This window comes from Thrips palmi, unplaced genomic scaffold (genome assembly GCF_012932325.1).
Source record: "Thrips palmi isolate BJ-2018 unplaced genomic scaffold, TpBJ-2018v1 HiC_scaffold_18, whole genome shotgun sequence".
Taxonomy (NCBI): domain Eukaryota; kingdom Metazoa; phylum Arthropoda; class Insecta; order Thysanoptera; family Thripidae; genus Thrips; species Thrips palmi.
In genome coordinates, this window is record NW_023144627.1 from 9,073,627 (window position 1) to 9,092,205 (window position 18,579).

At 59.6% G+C, this 18,579-nt stretch overlaps 1 protein-coding gene across 1 annotated transcript; it reads right to left on the minus strand.

Moving 5' to 3' along the window:
- Positions 1-9,530: 9,530 nt before the first annotated feature.
- On the minus strand, positions 9,531-14,677 carry LOC117644681 (runt-related transcription factor 1-like; the record flags this gene model as incomplete). Its single annotated transcript, XM_034384293.1, has 3 exons — positions 9,531-9,647; positions 10,532-10,645; positions 14,341-14,677. Coding segments are annotated over 3 exons (567 nt in total), but the record flags the coding sequence as incomplete, so codon positions are not given.
- Positions 14,678-18,579: the final 3,902 nt, after the last annotated feature.

Sequence of the window (18,579 nt, forward strand, 5' to 3'; positions counted from 1 at the left end):
CCTCCCCGCGGACGGCGAAAGGAGAGAGAGAGAGAGAGAGAGAGAGAGAGAGAGAGAGAGAGGAGAGAGAGAGAGAGAGGAGAGAGAGAGAGAGAGAGAGAGAGAGAGAGAGAGAGAGAGAGGGCCGGGGAACGAGGGAAAGGCGGAATGTCTTAATGGTGGGGGACGGCCGCGCTGCCGCGCTCCCATTGGCTGAGACCGGGCGACGCGGCGGGCCTAACTCCCGGTGGAGGGGGAAGGAGGAGGAGGAGGGGCAGGGAGAGTCGGGGGAGGGGAGGGGAGGGGGCTTTGCTCGCCTTGCTCGCCTTGCTCTCCAAGCAGCGAGCGGAGGAGCCGAGGAGGAGCAGCAGAGCCAAGACGCGGGTTTCTATCACTATTGACAAAACAGCTGCCTTGGCGTGTCCGTCGGTCCACCTCGTCCAGCCGACGTGTTTTGGGCGTCGTCAGTGACGTCACGAGTGACGGACAAGGCACTCCGTCGCACCGCGCTGGACCACAGGACCTAAGCTGAAGGCAACAATGAATCGCCCACCGATTCTCCACCGGAGACTCATTCCGAGAGTCGTTTTCATCGCTCTGTCCCTCTCGCACTCATGGGCCGTCTCCTTTGGGTGCGAGAGAGACAGAGCGACGAAGACGACTCTCCGCAGGCCCCCACAATTTTGGCACTTGGCCGCCATCTTGAGCGAGACACTCACTGAGGGGAGAAGGGACGGATGAGGGAGACATGAAGATAGACAGCCGAGACGAGGAAAAAACGACTCTGTGTATCCGTGTTGGATTTGGCGAAAAAAACGCGGATCAGAACGACGACCTACTTGTAGTGCAAGCGGACGATATAAATGGGCTCATCTGCCGTGACGGCGAGGGAGGGCCAGGCCAGAGGCTGATGTCAGGCCTGAAATCCTCTTACGGTGTTTGCGACCTGCGGAAGGGGTAAGGCGGAGAGAGAGAGAGAGAGAGAGAGAGAGAGAGAGAGAGAGAGAGAGAGAGAGAGAGAGAGAGAGAGACGCTGAGGAAGTGGGGTGAGGTGCCTCGCCAGCCCTTCTCACATTAACCCTTCCAGCCAAGCCGGGCCAAGCTGCCCGGATCAGTGAAACATTTAGCCAAATTATAATTTTCAATCAGCTGATTGCACCAATTGCAGACGGCCCGAGACGATAGGGGTGCGGGTGCACAGTGTGCTGCTGCCTGTAGCTCAAAGCGGTGGACCTGGAGACTGACTCCGAGAGTCGTCGCTCTGTCTCTCTTGCACCTACAGGGAGCGCCCCGCGAGTGCGAGAGAGACAGAGCGATGCAGAATCAGACTGGTAGGAGAAAGGACTCCGGGGCGGGAGGTTGCCGAGGGTAGGTAGTGCCGGCTCCACCTCTCCGCCCTGCAGGCGGGCGCTCTGTCTCTCTCGCACTCACAGGGGGTCCCCGCAGGTGCGAGAGAGACAGAGCGACGAATGCTTCTCTGCCGGCGCTCTGCTCTGCAGGTGGGGACGGGACGCTCTGGGCGAGTCTCGGAGTCTCGGAGGGCGAGGGCGCCGAGGGCGTGCAAATTAGGGAGGCACTGGTGCGAGTCGAACCACTGAACTAGAGCCCCCGGCCCCGGCTCGGAATAAGACAAACCTTTGCGCTCAGACAGGCGGACAAACAGACAGACAGACAGACAGACAGACAGACGACTCGCCTGGCTAAAAGACGCGCGCTTCTTGCACTCAGTTCAAGTAGGCGAAATCCCACGATGCACCAGTGTCGAAAGGGTTGCCAACTCCAGCTAGGCTGCAGGCTGAGGTTGGCAACCCTATCGTGGGAACTTTGGCCTCCTTGGGTGGCAGGCCACTGACTTGGGGTATCGCTCGGCGACCCCAGAAATCTGCCGCGGTGTTCCGGTCCGCAGACGGCTTCCGAGAGTCGTTTTCATCGCTCCGTCTCTCTCGGACTTCTGGGGCGTCCCGTGTAGGTGCAAGGGAGACAGAGCGACGAAAACGACTCTCGGTCTGCTTTCCGGGCCGTCCCTTTCACGCCCGGTCCTTGTTGTGTTTTTCGGCGGGGAAGGGCGGCGAGCGGGGCGAGCGGGGCGGAGCACAGTGGGCCAGAAGACCGATAGAGGCGGACAAAACTCTAGACGCGTTTTGAGCTCCAGAGTCGCTAAACGGGACTCGAACCGAGCGTGTGACCCCACCAATGGATTGCTCTCCGAACGAGGAATCCGTTGGTAGGGTCACACGTTCAGTTCGAGTCCCATTTAGCGACTCTGGAGCTCAAAACGGGCCTAGAGTTTTGTCCGCCTCCACCGGTCTTCTGGCCCACTGTGCGGAGGCAGCCATGGAGGCCGCGCGGCGAAGGACAAGGGAAGGAAAGGGGATCACAAAGGCCCTTAATGACATTTCCTCCGAGCAGGCAGCCCGAGCTGGCAGCCGAGCTGGGTCGGTCGCGGCACCGCGGCGTGCTGCCTGCCAGCTCGGGCTGCCCGGCGTGGCGTGGGGCTGATCCAGTGGCAGTGCCAATCTTACCCCCGGACTTAAAAGAAAGGGGAAAACTGCCACCCTCTAATTAGTATCTCTCTGATCACTTAGCTCCGTCCCGGGATGCTGTTTTTTTTGTTGTTCTCCTTTTTTGTGCGAGGCTCCTTTCCTCGTGAAAAGTTTCTCGTGTTGCACAGGGCTTTGTCGGCTTGCCACGACGGGTATTTCAAGTCGTCATGGCAAACCAGTGCGCAGTGGACCAGAAGACCGGCGCCGGCGGCCGTGTGTCCACTGTGAAGTGGACACATGTCTTTCCGCATTTCGACTATCACATCTCCCCGCGCTCGAGCTCTCGAAGATTCCCGTCCCAGTCATCAGTCTTCATGGACGCTGTTAAGTTTGATTCAATTTCGGAGCAGCGTTGTCTATCAACGCCTGTCCGCCGCGATGCGCCATGCGCTTTTTCTCGCCCTGGACATCAATTATGCATCTTGCCCTGTGAAATTGCATCTCTCTCTCCCTCTCTCTCTCTCTCTCTCTCTCTCTCTCTCTCTCTCTCTCTCTCTCTCTCTCTCTCTCTCTCTCTCTCATTTGTTAATGGCAGCGCCAACACTCTGCTACACTAGCCGGCTTAATCACGAGTCTTAGGAGGACTTGGACCTAAGCCGCCGCTGCTACCGTACAGTGTACACGCATTTATCATGGGGGGAGCGGGGGATCGTCCAAAGATGAGTGTGCTAGTTAGTGCGTTGCTTTAGCGCCAAGAATGACGAGAGAGGGGTGTGGGAACCCTTGGTGGGAACCGCAGCAGCGATGCCAACCCCACGCGCAGAAATATGCGTTCACAAAACCCGTGTAGACACACCAGTAGGCGAAAACACCGTCGATGCGACAGTGTCGTAAGGGTTGCCAACCTCAGCCTGCCTCCTAGGCAACTTGTAGTGCCTGGGCGGGACCGCACAGTGGGCCAGAAGACCGGTGGAGGCGGCCAAAACTCATAGACGCGTTTTGAGCTCCAGAGTCGCTAAGTGGGACTCGAACCGAACGTGTGACCCCACCAATGGATTCCTCGTTCGGAGAGCAATCCATTGGTGGGGGTCACATGTTCGGTTTGAGTCCCATTCAGCGACTCGGGAGCTCAAAACGCGTCTAGAGTTTTGGCCGCCTCCACCGGTCTTCTGGCCCACTGAAATCGATTCGGAATGATCTGAATCGTGACCGCCAGAATGGACTGGCTGTGCTCGGCTCGGCTCCGCTCGGTGAATGCGAAACGAAGGCCTGGCCGCCGCGCGAGGCGTCGTCCACCCCTTTGTAATCACGGCCCTGGCCTGGCAGTGCCCCGGCAGAGCCCTGCAGACTGATTCCGAGAGTCGTTGTCGTCGCTCTGCCTCCCCCGCAACCTAAACGGGACGCCCCGTGAGTGCGAGAGAGACGGAGCGACGACTCTCGGAATGGGTCTGCTGGCCGCGCCCTCGGTCCGCCAGTCCGCCCCCGGCCCGCCGCGGCCGAGGCCAAGACGGATGACGCGGACGAGGAGGTGATGCGGCGGCCGTCGCTCTGTCTCTCTCGCTCCCCGGCGCCACGCCGGGCACGCCCCACGAGTGCGAGAGAGACAGAGTCAGTCCGCCGCGGCGGCTGCAGGCCGAAGCCAACACACCCGCGGAAATCGAAGTAAAAATGCTTTACTTCCGCACTCTTTTCGTGAAAAACCATGAAAATTCCAAAACCGATGAGTTTAAAAAAAATTAAAAATGTGAAAGAGCACTGCGCCGGAGGTGGAGTGGAGGGGATTGAAAATGGTCCAGGCAGGCGGACGTGGCGACAGCCGGGTTTTCGCGACAACGACGCCAAGTTCACGAGGTACTTGGGGTGCCTACATCGACCGGCAACACCTCCAGCGCAACGACCTTTACAACGCTCTGCTTCGCCTCGCCGCGCCCCGCCGCGCCCCGCCGCGCCCTCCTTGGTGTGTGGCAAGGCAGGCGCACCCCAAGTGTGGCGGACAGGAAACTAATGACAAGTCCGGTGCCGACAAATTGCCCCCCCCCCCTCCCCTCCGCGGATCGCCCTCCTCCTTGAACTGGTTGACCTGCTCCCCTCACTGGTAAAAATCAGCCGGAATCAAGTCGATCCCCTGCCAGTGTGCCGCCCGCCCCGCCCCACCGCCTTATTTTAAAAATCAGCCCACTTCAGGAGCAGCAGCCCGGCCGGTCCGGAGCGGCGCTCTGTCTCTCTCGCACCCCCTGCGGGGCCCGAGGGGCGCCCCATGAGTGCGAGAGAGACAGAGCGTGCCCGCTGCGGAGGCGGCCCTGGGCCGAGGGGTGTCTCGCCTCGTTCTGGACCCCTTGTTGCGAAGCGTTGCGAAGGCGGCCTACGCCCCACCCCGCCCCACCCCGCCCCACCCCGCCCCACCCCCCCCCACCCGCACGCCCCGCCACGCCCAGCACTGGCAGCAGGCCACCGTTTTGCCTCTAATTGTGATCAGGCTGCGACACTGCGACAGTTAACCACGCGTTTAGCAGGCGCTCGTAAACTGGGCGAGATTCCACCCCGTCTTTGGGGTGCAAGGGTGCAAGCACGGCACCTCACGCGGGCACCAAGCAGCCATGCCGGGAAAATTTAAATTTTGTAAAAAAAATATACATTTTTTTTTATTTTTTTGCAAAAACTTTTTTTTTCAATTTAATGGAGTTACTTTTACAAAAAAAATGTTCAAATTTGAACCGCGAGAGCCAAAAGCAAAAAGTTTCTCTTCGAAAAAGGTTGATGGAACGCAAAAGGAAATATTTTAAAGAATTTGATTTATTATTTTCAAAAGACAAGGTTATTTTGGGGGAGGGGAGGGGTTACTTGTGCGTTTTGAGTCCACAGTGTGCAGAGACCCTTTTTGCCGCTTTCGTCATCAGTCGTGACCCAAATTCGTCGCTTTCCGCTGCCCCGCGCGGCAAACGCGGCAAAAAGCGAACACACCGCAAAACTTCCCGGAGGGACTTGTTGACGTCGCCGGGAAGGAATTCCGCCACCGCTCGACGCGAGCGTGGCGTCGCCGGGCGTCGCGGGGCGGGGCCACGGTGGAGCGCTCGGGGGCAAAACTTGATACGGAAAATGATTTTCACCCCTCGGCATCCGTCCCTGTCGCTCGTTCACCTCAGAGGCCATAGGGGAGTCAGTCCCCGCCCCGCCGCGCCCCGCCCCGCCACGCCCCGCCCCGCCCCGCCACGCCCCGCCACGCCCCGCCACGCCCCAGCACCCCGCGTCCCCAAGTATGTAGTACGGTGTCATGGTGTCATTACACGTCAAGCACACTCCCTCGCCGTATTTACTCTCGCTCCCTCCAGTGAGAGAGAGAGAGAGAGAGAAGGAGTGTGTGCGCCTCACCTGCTCCCTTTCTTTAACTACTCCCAACTCCTCGCGCGCCTACACCGTCAGCGACATGGCGTCCTTTAGTCCTTCGGGGAGGGAAGAGTGCGAGCCTCGACGGCTTCTGGAATGAGCGTCTCGGTTATGAGTGGACGCGGACAGTGGATGTGCCAGAAGACCGGTGGGGCCGAAACTCTAGACGCGTTTTGAGCTCCAGAGTCGCTAAATGGGACTCGAACCGAGCGTGTGACCCCACCAATGGATTCCTCGTTCGGAGAGCAATCCATTGGTGGGGTCACACGTTCGGTTCGAGTGCCATTCAGCGACTCTGGAGCTCAAAACGCGGCCGCCTCGCCGTTTACCCGTTTAGTTCATCTGGAATTTCCAAGATGATTTTAGCCCAGACAGTGTTAATATTTGTTTTTGTTTTTGTTTTTTGGAAGTGAGTTCGGGAGGTGACTCCTCGCGGCCCCGAGTCACCCCTCCGGCCCGCTCCAGCCCTCCAGATTGATCCAGAGGCAGGTGCTTAGGGCGGCGGCCTCGGAGGCGGCCTCGGAGGTGGCTGCGGAGCTGCGAAAAGAGACGTCAACTTGTCGACACACCAATTATAATAACAAACAAGAAAGGCGGCGGCCTCTTTGCGGGGGAGCGGCGCTCCGGGGAGTGGGGGGAGGGGGAAGGGGTTGGCGGCGACGCCGCGGCGCCAAAGGCGGCAGGCAAGACGCGGCGAGCACCAAGGGCGTCAAATTCGAATCAAAGTGCCACAGGTTGGCAGAGCAGCCAATCAGGGAGCCGCGTTTTGGGCTGTGGAGGGAATGTTGGGGGAAAAGGGTCGATGAATGAATGAATGAATGAATGAATGAATGAATGAATGAATGAATGAATGAATGAATGAATGAATGAATGAATGAATGAATGACCGGGTTTCCCAGGCCCACCCAGGAGAAAGAGGTCCATTTTCCAGGATGGGCCTGGGAAACCCGCACACTGTTTTTGCCGTGGAGTACAAAATTTTCATCTTGCGACAGACTTTTTGGCGGTCCGTCGGGCAGGTGACGACGGGCACCTCGACGACGTCGTGGAACGGTGTGCCCGCGTGGTGGAGGGGGAGCGACGGGCACCAGGAGGGCCAGGAGGGTGTCTGCGGCGCGGGTGCGCGAAACCGTGTTACCGAGGTGTCGTGGCTCAAAAGACGGGGACGGGCCCGGAGGATTGGGACGTGAAATGAGGTTAGGCGACAGAGGGTGTAAAGTGGGGCGGGGCGTGGCGGGGCGGGGCGTGGCGGGGCGGGGCGTGGCGGGGTCCCAGGAGGGCGGGCGGCGCGCGACGGGCCGCATCGGGAACATATTCGATGAGAGGCGGGTCGGACGCCGCCAAGGTGCGATCGCAAGATCGATAGCGGAGAGGGTCTCGGCCTCGGACACAGCGCGCAGTGGGCCAGAAGACCGGTGGAGGCGGCCAAAACTCTACACGCGTTTTGAGCTCCAGAGTCGCTACATAGGATTCGAACTGAGCGTGTGACCCCACCAATGGATTGCTCTCCGAACGAGGAATCCATTGGTGGGGTCACACGTTGGTTCGAGTCCTGTTTAGCGACTCTGGAGCTCTAAACGCGTTCGGGGTTTCGGCCGCCTCCGCCGGTCTTCTGGCCCACTGTCGGCACGGCACGGCGCCGAAGAGGAGGTGGCGGCAGTGTCGTTACAGGCGCCATTTACGGAGCGCACGGCGCTGGGAAGCACAGATACGGGCCGGATAAAGACCGTCGTCACTCATACGGACGCACGCACACACACCACGTCACGTACGTGCAGTCACGTATGCACCACACACACACTAGGCGCTCACACACACACGCGCGCACACACGTCAATAATTCAGGGCGCTGTAGGTGGTACGACTCGGGTTATCACATTAGGTGTGCCGACAAAGGAAGGACACCCCGCGCGCCGTCCTCGCCGTCCATCGAGGCGCCCCCAAAGGGAGCAAGTGGCGGGGCGGGGCGGGGCGGGGCGGGGCGGGGCGGCTCCTCGATGGATATTTCATACTTATGCAGATTGGAAGGTAGCGCCCGGCCCCGACGGCCCTCCTCGCCATGCCCCGCCATGCCCCGCCGGCCTGGCACTCAAAGCGCACGTCTTTCTACACCGGAAAAAAGAGAGAGAAGAAACGTCTAATTTCCCGCCGGCCGGCCGGCCAGTCTGCTGCTCATTCTTCATCCTCCTCTTTTTTTTCGCCTCTCTCTATCTCTCTCTCTCTCTCTCTCTCTCTCTCTCTCTCTCTCTCTCTCTCTCTCCTCTCTCTCTCTCTCTCTCTCTCTCTCTCTCTCGTTTCTCTAATTGAAAGTTGCGCGGCCGGCTGAGGTTTGCGCGGCCGATGCGCAAACTTGCTTGCAAGTTGGAAAAGTTTTTGTCCGGCCTGCTGGCTGCCGATGGCCGGCATAGACCGATTCCGAGAGTCGCTTTCGTCGCTCTGTCTCTCTCGCACCCCTACGGCACGCCCCATGAGTGCGAGAGAGACAGAGCGAATCGGAATCGGTCTGCAGGCCGATCGGCAGACGAAATGAGGGGTCCTACCCCACACGCCCCCGCACGCACCGAGGGCCCCGCCGTGGCCCCGCCGTGGACACACGAGCATAGCCTCGAGGCACGCCACTGGACTTCCAAACTCGGACCCAAAAAAGGGGAACGGGCTCGTCTCGCGATGTGTGTGTGTGTGTGTGTGTGTGGCACATGTGTCAATTAGCGACTTTTCCCCGCTCAGATTGTATGGACTCTGCCGAAAAGCAACAAACGCGCACGGTCACCGACTTATTCGGAAACTTTTATCATTCTTTTATTTTTTTGTGGCAGTGATATTTTTTGGTAGATCGTTTCAGCGAGTCTTTTTAGGTGAACTCTTAATGCGTTCTGGTGAAAGGCTTCACAACATGCTATAATCATGAAGGTTTTTCGGCCAGAAGACTGGTGGAGGCGGCCAAAACTATAGACGCGTTTTGAGCTCCAGAGTCGCTAAATGGGACTCGAACCGAACGTGTGACCCCACCAATGGATTGCTCTCCGAACGAGGAATCCATTGGTGGGGTCACACGTTCGGTTCGAGTCCCATTTAGCGACTCTGGAGCTCAAAACCCGTCTAGAGTTTCGGCCGCCTCCTCCGGTCTTCTGGCCCCACTGTGAGCCGCCCCGTCCCCCACTGGGGCCCCGCAAGCCCCTCACGCCCCTCAAGGAAGGGCCGACCCCGCGAGGGGCTCCGCGAGGGACTCGGAGAGGGTAGCAGGCGACCTCTAGCGGCCGCCGCAGGAACTCTGTGGCGGCTGGGGCCGCCGGGGCCTTGGCCGGGGCAGTAGGGGAAGAAGGGAAGTACTTCGGCGATGAGAAATTCAGGCGGCGTCTCGGCGATCGTTGCCCGGACACGTGTGCGCGGGGAACCCGGGGGAACCAGCGTGTGGAAATGTCGCCGCCGAGGCGGCAAATCCCCACGATGGACACCAGTGTCGTAAGGGCTGCCAACCTCAGCATGCCTCCTCAGGCAACTTCTCGAGGCAGGTCGCTAAATGGGACTCGAACCGAACGTGTGACCCCACCAATGGATTGCTCTCCGAACGAGGAATCGATTGGTGGGGTCACACGTCCGGTTCGAGTCCTGCTTAGCGACTCTGGAGCTCAAAACGCGTCTGGAGTTTTTGCCGTCTCCCCCACTCTGATGGTCGACGACAGGGCTACTTACCGGACAGCTTGAAGGAGGCCAGGGGGTCGCCGACGCGCTGCGGGTCCAGGGGCCCCCCGAACGGGAAGGGCCGCGGCGCGAAGGGGAACGGGTGGAACGCCTGGTTTCCTGGAACATAGCCGAACACTCCACAGAGAAGTGGAAGCCACCCAATTTCAGAATCGGCCAGAGTGGCAGAACCACTGTGTGGCTCCCACCCGCACAACTCACTGAAAAACCTCAAGTCAATTTTTCTTTTGCAAATATTTAGGGTAAGTTAATTGGTAAAAAAATTAATTGTTGGCTGTGAGGCGAATGCCAAAGCCTTCAACGCCATGCTCATCATCCCAGGTCCACGCCCCTCCACCCCAACAACCCCACGGCGCGGAGTTTGGCCGGAAAGTAGTGCAAAACCGGGCAGGCGAGCAGAGCAGGGCAGGCAGGCACCTCCAGAACGTGTTAATTAATAGACTCCGAGGCCTTCCCTCCCCTCCCCTTCCGCCTCAGCGTCCCTTGACTCCGACACTGGAATGCCGCCACGCCGCGCTGCCGCGCACGGTGCATTAATCTTAATATCGGAAATTATGACAAGGGTGGAGGACCTCTCGCCCTCTCTCCTTCTCACCCTCGCTGCCGAGGAATGCCCCGGGCTGTGTCGCTGTCTCTCTCTAGTGCCGTCATTACAGATCACCGTTTTCAGCCCATTGTTCTCCACAAGGCCGCACAGTGGATTTGCCAGAAGACCGGTGGAGGCGGTCGAAATCCCGGACGCGTTTTGAGCTCCAGAGTCGCTAAATGGGACTCGCACCGAACGTGTGACCCCACCAATGGATTCCTCGTTCGGAGAGCAATCCATTGGTGGGGTCACACGTTCCATTCGAGTCCCATTCAGCGACTCTGGAGCGTCTAGAGTTTTGACCGCCTCCACCGGTCTTCTGGCAAATCCACTGTGAGACAATTTTCCCCCGCGACGTTGGAAAGTGAAAAACGAATGAAACGCCTGTGGTACTTACTTGTCTTGGAGCGCGGCTCGCGCGGCCCGTCCACCGTCACCTTGATGGCCTTGTTGTAGGTGGCGACCTGCGGCGGCACCGACCCCACGATGATGGTCAGCGTGAAGCTCTTGCCTGCCACAGTCAGAAGGTCAGTAACATAGGTTAGGTTAGGGGCTGTGCCGTGAAACGAGCAACCCAATCCAGGAAAGAAGCAGCGGTGTTGCCATGCAAGCAGTCTAAACTTCCTACGATGACCAGTGTTGAAAGGGTTGCCAACCTAGGCAACTCCTCGAGATCAAAGCCCAGGTAGACTGAGGTTGGCAACACTTTCAGCCCTGTTGCGTCGTGGGAATTTTATTTTTTTCGGCTGCTCGCGCGGCAGCACTGCTGTTTTGATAAACCGCCCCCTTCTGTCGAGTCCCGACCGCGAAGGCCACGAAGTCCGCGGAGCACGAAGCAAAACGAGGCAATAAATCCGGAGCCCGTTTCAAGAATTGAAAAGCCCGCCAAAGTTATGTAGCATAATCTCCTGGCCCGCCTATTTCCCTGGCGAGTTGCCCTGCGGTTGCCGGGCGGTCTGAGCCTCGGTCTGGGCTGCGGCTGATCAGGCCGCCAGCTCGGTCTGCCCGGCCAGCCCTCGGCCGGACCGCCTCCGCAGCATCAAACTTTCACCTAAACGGCCCGGCCGACGAAGAGGCGGCGGCGGCGGCGCGAGCAAGACTCACTCCACTTGGCTCAAAACGCGAGAAATTGTTTCAGTCGCGAAAAAGTGAGTTTGCAATTTTCTCCGTTTCTGCACGGACTTAACTCGATTCATGAGATTTTCACTCTGCTACGAGCCTGAGTCGTTGTATTAAATATTTTTTTTTTTTTTAATTCTAAATTTTTAAAAGTTTCGCATTTTTACCATTTTTTTCTGTTTTTGATTGGTTTTTACTCTGCTACGAGCCTGAGTCTTGGTATTGAATATTTTTAAAAATATTTCTACTTTTTTTAAAGAAAAAAAAGCTTTTTTGTGTGTTTTTGACTATTTTTTCTTTTTTTGATTGGTTGATGATTGAATGAAGCCACAGTCGGCGGAGTGCAAATCCGGCCAAGCTCGGCCTTATCTGCGTGAATGGCTGACCATCCGACCGCCCTCCAGAAATAATCTATTTCTGCCCCTTCCCCTTGCACCCCCTCCCCCAGCCTCCTCCAGGCCCCGGCTGCCTCGGGTCTCGTTAAGACGGGACACGGATCGACAGACGGTCCCCGGATTCTTTCCCCTGCCTAATTTTCTGGCTTGTTGTTGAAAATCCTTCGATTGGAACGCCGGGGTCGCGGCGTGGCGCGGCGCGGCGTGGCGCGGCGTGGCGGCGCGTGGTGGCCCGGGTGGTTTCGGATGGGCACCCTCAGCCCGAGACTAAGGGGAAAAGGAATTAAAAACGTGGGGTAAGCACGCCCCGCCACCAGGAGAGACCAAAAAAACATTCGGAGGGGCGTTAGAAAAAAAAGGTTGCTAACTTTGAGGAACAAGGTGAGGGGACTCTAACTTTAAGCGAACAAAAGAACAGTTTCCCGGATGTGAATTATTCCCCACTGTTCAGCAGCCCGTTTAATATAGTTTACATATTGTTTTCTTTTTTTGCCAACAAAGAAACCACTTGCGAAGGCCCCCATTATTATCTTCTTTTTTAGACTTTTTTTTTGTTTTTATACTTTAATAATGACTGGGAAAGCAATCGAACACATCGCCCGGGGCTTCAGTGAAGCCTATTATGACTATGACAGACTTTGAAATAAAATTTCGCTAATCGTGAAACGACTACGTCGGCACACTGTAGGCGCGGCTGGATCAAGCCGACAACATGTCAGTCGTTGTTGCTGTTGTTTGTTTTTTGTTGTTGTTTTTTTTCGTCCTCGTCATCCCAGTGCCGACACTCAACCCTTGGCCACTCCAGCCGCACGGGAAAGAGAGCAAACAGAAGTCGGATTCGGAATCCGGGTCGGGGAGCCTTCGGGTGGCGCCCTGGCCCGCCAACAACGCCCCGCTATGCAAAGGGACTCGCAGCCCTCTCTCTCGGATTGACACGAGGGGGTGGAGAGAGAGAGAGAGAGAGAGAGAGAGAGAGAGAGAGAGAGAGAGAGAGAGAGGCCCATTCAGAACGGCCGCGCAAACAGAGGCGCTTGTTAAAAGTGCGGTAATATTTAATGCGTTGCCGGCGGTTCGCCAACAGTCAGCGTGGGAGCGCGCCAACAACAACAACAACAACAACATGGTGCGCCAGGAAGTGGAGGTTAACCGACCGAACTCTATCTCGCTTTCGCGCGTTGTCTCCGAACACAGTCGCCGAGTTCTAATTGATCGTCGTGCTGTCTTTGTCTGACTGGGTATCGGATGCGTGGCGGGCAAGTGGTGGTCAGGCCAGCCGCCGCCCCGCCCCGCCCCGCCCCGCCGCGCCCCGGCGCGCCCCGGCCGGCCGCAACAACCGCCCTCCTGGTTACAGAGACAAACCTCAGGGCCCGCCGCGCCCCGCCCCACCCCGCCACCAAACCCGTCCCCCTCCCCCTCGCCCGGCACTCCGCGCACGCCGCCGCCGCCGCCGCCGCATCCGAAACCAGGGCCGACCTCAGCATACACCTAAACGCGGTTGCCGCGGTTCCCGGAGCCGCAGTGGAGCCGCAGTCCTGTGGGGAGGCTGGGAGGCTGTCTTGTGGCGGGGGGCGTCGCGGCGTCGCCGCACAGTGGGCCAGAAGACCGGTGGAGGCGGCCAAAACTCCAGACGCGTTTTGAGCTCCAGAGTCGCTGAACAGGACTCGAAGCGAACGTGTGACCCCACCAATGGGTTGCTCTCCGAACGAGGAATCCATTGATGGGGTCACACGTTCGGTTCGGAGTCCTGCTTCGCGACTCTGGAGCTCAAAACGCGTGTAGAGTTTTGGCCGCCTCCACCGGCCGTCTGGCCCACTGTGCGGCGGTGCCAGAGCCTCCAATTGGCGGGGTCAGTTCTTAAGTTGGCACCGCTGCCACCGCGACCGGGCCGCGACCGCCAACATTCACCCCCCGAAACGGAACGGCTTTCCTTTCGCCCCTCAAATCAACGTTTGTTTGTATTGGAAAGTAATGTCTTGAACATTTTACTTAGCTTTGAAACTTCCTTCCATTTTTAATCATTTTAGTTTCGGAAAAAAAATCAATAATTTTTGCATTCTGCGGACGTTGATGTGACTCGACGTGTTCGTGATTCGCGGGGGTGCCCGAAGACCGGCTTTGCTCTGTCTCTCTCGCACTCGCGGAGCGTCCCGCAGAGCGTGCGAAAGAAAGAGAGAGACAAGGAATCGGGCCCCGACCGTTCGCATGTTGCTAGCGTGGCTAGACCCGGGCCGTGACGGGGGCCAGACATTGGCCAAATACCTGGCCGCCCTGGCCGCACGCCAGCCACTGCACTGCAAGGTGGTAAGGCGCTGCCAGCGACCCCTGACCAGCTCCAAGCACTCGGACAGGGGTGCATCGATTGCAGACCGACCACTGTCTCCGTCTCTCTCGCACCTCTACGCGTTTTGAGCTAAATGTGACTCGAACCGAACGTGTGACCCCACCAATGGACTGCTCTCCGAACGAGGAATCCATTGGTGGGGTCACACGTTCGGTTCGAGTCCTGTTTAGCGACCTTGGAGCTCAAACCGCGTCTAGAGTTTGGGCCGACTCCCGTGCGGCGCGCGGAGCGGAGCGCCGTGGAGGTAGTCCACCCGGCCGCAGCCGTGCTGGCCGGGCCAGCCCAACTCGAGCTCGCAGGCGCACAGCCCGTACAGTGCACAGTCACGCAAAAGAAACAGTGTGTACTCACCCCTGCCGCTGCGGCCGACGAACCGAAGATCGTTGAACTTGGCCACCTGGTTCTTCATGGGCGCGCAGTTGTTGCGCAGCTCGGCGCAGAAGTTCTCGTCGTTGCCGGCGCGCACCGTGACCGGGGTTCCGTCGACGACGTCGCCGAGCGCGACCACCTTGAAGGCGTTGGGCAGGGTCTTGTTGGAGCGCCAGTGCGTGGGCAGCACGGTGCACACGACGTGGGGGCTGCCCGTGCGCACCAGCTCGCCGGGGTGCTCGGCGAGGAGGCCGTCCAGGGTGCGCTCGGCCAGCATGTCGGCGGTGATGGGGCCGTACGTCGCCGTGGCCGCGGCCGCATCGCGCGGCGGGTGCGGCGCGCTCGCCGCGGCCCCCACGGACGCGGCCGAGGCCTGCACGGCCTGCGCGTCGGACGACGACAAGTGCATGCCCTTGCGCGTCATCCGCCAAAACGGGATCCGCGAGGCGGGCGTCGAACCCGCGACCCTCGAGTCCAGGCGCGGCTCACTGGCGGGGCGCCGACGCCATGCTACGCACTAGCAGACGACGCACTGCACACGGAGTGGGAGGTCCCTCTCGCACTCATGGGGCGCTCCGTGAGGGCGCGACAGAGACAGGCCGACGGAAGCACTGCTCGGAGTCACTCTGCTGGACGGCGCACTAGCAGACGACGCATTGCCGCCCGGAGGGACAGTCATGTCCCGGTCCAGCCGGTCCAGCACGGGCCGCCCTGGAACTGGCGCCGCATCGCGCCTGCGTCTCGACGCGGGGCTCGGCGGAGGTGCCTGCCGTTCCAGGAGGTCCCTCCAGTTTTCTCCAGGATTCCAGGGCGCGGTGCCGACTGCCTGCAACAAACGGGAGACGCCAGTCATCAGCACGCCGTTCTCACAGCAACAGCAGTGACTGCTACACCATGTACGACTCGTAAAAGTGCACGGAACTTGCTCAAAATTGCTCACGGTCGGCTGGACGCACGAATTCCGACCTAGCTGCCGAAACCGGGAACCACGTCAGACAGTTATTTTGAGACTTCCGAGAAAAAGGCAGCTCGCACTTCTCGCTCTGTCTCTCTCGCACTCGTGGAGTGTGCCGCAGGGGTGCGAGAGAGACAGAGCGAGGGGCGCGTCGAGGCAGCAGCGGGGCCGTCCCGAGTCCGAGAAGAGGGGAGGAGGGGCGGCAAGGGTGAAACAACGGACCCTTTGAAATTAGAAGAATGTGGCAATATCAGGCGACATTGCCTTACAGTGCAGCACCTCGGCGAGGCGAAGCGTGAAGCGAGTCCTCATTGACTTTATGAAACCCGCCCGGGACCAACAGGACTCCACCGTTCAGGTCGCCAGCGTGGCGACCGGGGCCGCTGACGTCGGGGCGCTGTGATTGACCTCGCTCTGTCTCTCTCGCACTCACGAAGCGTCCCGCACAGGTGCGAGAGAGACAGAGCGACGACTCTCGGAATCGGACTGCAGAGGAAGTGGCCGTCGACGCGCAGGGCGACGAGCTCGGGAAGAATTCGAGATTGTTTTCATTTCACAAAATAAAATAAATTTTAAGACTAGCCCCGACATAACGGCACCACGTCGAAAACTCACGAAGCTGGAAAAGAACTGCAGCGAGAGCACCTGAAAGTAAAGCTCTTTCCTGTTTTCATATTATCAAAACCGCGAAATGAAAACCGCGTTCATCGGGGAAAATTGGTGGTTTGCAGGCTCAGCCGACAAGACTAGGCGAGACTGGACAGGCGGCGGCGCACAGTGGGCCAGAAGACCGGTGGAGGCGGCCAAAATCCCGGACGCGTTTTGAGCGCCAGAGTCGCTAAATGGGGCTCGAACCGAATGTGTGAGCCCACCAATGGATTGCTCTCCCAACGAGGAATCCATTGGTGGGGTCACACGTTCGGTTCGAGTCCCATTTAGCGACTCTGGAGCTCAAAACGCGTCTAGAGTTTTGGCCGCCTCCACCGGTCTTCTGGCCCACTGTGCGCCGCCTCCCCGCCGCAGACCGCGGTCCCGGAGCAAAGTTGTGCTGGTCGGACGCAAGACGCGCCGGAATTCGCTAAGACGCTAAAGGGCCTAGCCGTGCGGTTGGAAGAAACCGCGAGGCAAAGCTGCCAGCGGGAAAAAAACGAGCAAGTTTGAGTTTCCGTGATACTTGCGCGGAGCCAAACCGCGACGAAAAGGAAGAGGCACTCACTGTGCAACTTCGGGAAACAGAAACACGCCGCGAGCCGCAAAAACTATATCAAGTGCGTTCCGCGCTGCGGCAAACCACACTGGCCGGGCCGGGGGTTGTTGGAAGTTGGCGATGCAGACGTCACGGCTTTCGCTGCCCAAGCCAGTCAAGCCTAGACCTAGGCCTTGCGACGCCCCGCGAGGGTGGCACGGCGCGAACGCGGGTTTGTTGGAAAGAAGCGACGACACCGTTCACGACTCTCAACTGGGAACAAAATGCGGAGTTTGGCACGGAAAAAAGTGTGGACCTTCCTCACTGGTTCACCGCGGTCTCCATGAGTTTCACGACGGACGGTCCGGGTGAAAGACTGTCCAGATTCTTTTTCTCTACTTTTTTTACTACCAGTGTCCAGGAGGCGCTCCAGAGTCCGCGACGGACGTGCGAAGGAAGGTGAAGCAGAACCAGTACGTCACTTTCACAGTGTGGAGACGGGAGTCTGGAAGCCAGCCGCCGACGGCGACGTGCTGGACCAGGCCGCGGGCGGCCGGGGGTCGCCGAGGTGGACGCCGACGAGGACGTCGAGGTGCTGGAGCGGCGGCGCGCGCGACTGCCGTCCACGGAGACTTACTTGTCGTCCTCCAGGACCTCGGCGTTTTGCAGTGGCCTGGGCAGCGGGGAGGGGCGGCGATATATCCTGGAGACTCACTGGCGGTGCGTCGCGGCGCCTCGCGCTGCCTGGCGTTTTGCGGGCCGCCGAAGTACTGGGGTGGCGGGGCCGGCGAGCCTGGCGAGCCTCAAAGGTTGCCCGCAGTCGCCCCAAACGAGTGGGGGCCGGTGGGGTCTGCGGGGGCCCAGGGCCCACAGCCCCGCGGTGGGGCGCGTCGGGGGCGGCGGGGGCGGCGGGGGCGACACGGCCGAGGCAGGCCGCGAGCCGGGCATTGTTTTCTTCATCTTGGTGGGAGATGCACTTGTAGGTTTTCTCGGTGGCCGGGCGGGGTGCGGGGCGCGGGGCGGCGGGGGCCGCGGGTCCCGGGGGCACTGCCAAGGACCCCGCGAGGGGCGCCGTGCCCCGCCGTGCCGCGCCGTGCCGCGCCGTGCCCTGCCGCCCCGCGCTGCGATTGGCTGGGCCCTGCGACGCTGGCGACCAATCCCAGGCCGGCCTGGGAATAAAAGAAGGCGTGGAGGGGGCGCCTTCCTTCCGTCTGCTTTTCTTGAGACGTTCTTCGGACACGCCGACCCGACGCCCGGCCACCCTTCGGGCCTTCGCGTCGTGTCGCGTCGCCCCCCGCCTGCGCCCCACCACCGCCACGCCACCACCACCACCACCAACGCCTCAAATATGCCCACAAAAAAAAAACGGCAAAAAAATCTCATTTCAATTTTTGTCTGTGAAAAACCTATTTTCAGACATCATGGAGGACATCACGGCCTCCGGTCCGGTTCCACAGTAAAGCCTGATTTTTTTTTTCGCCTCGCTGAAGTAATGTAAACAACGTGTTTTACAGAAGGACGCCTGGAGGAACTGAAAGTTGCTCGCCGTTAAGCGATTTAAGATCGCGCCGCGCTAGGAGAGAGAGAGAGAGAGAGAGAGAGAGAGAGAGAGAGAGAGAGAGAGAGCTGCGACACGGCGCTCCCCAAAAAGAACAACAAAACAGCGACGAAGCAACAACAAAAACACTCGGCAACGACGTCGTGAACCCTCACACCTCGGTGGACGGCGACGGCGTGGCGACGGCGGTCGGTCGTAAGAAGGCGACGACGGTGGCGCCGCCTGGGCGTGGTGGGCGCCTCGGAACGGAAGCGGAAGCAAGCGGAAGTCGGAAACACTAACCCGGCGGATGAGCGGGCCGTGCGGGCCGCCGCGCGATTAGTCCGCGGCGCACACACACACACACACTCTCGCCAAACTTTACGAGCCCCATTTTCTAGTCGGCGATTCGCGCGCCGCTCCGCTCCGCCACCATAAACCACCCAACCTTTGCAGCGCCGCCAGCACCGCGATGATGAGGGCGATTAAGGGCCGCCACGGCGACGTGCATCGCATGCGGTCGGCGGCCCGGCGCGCTCTGTC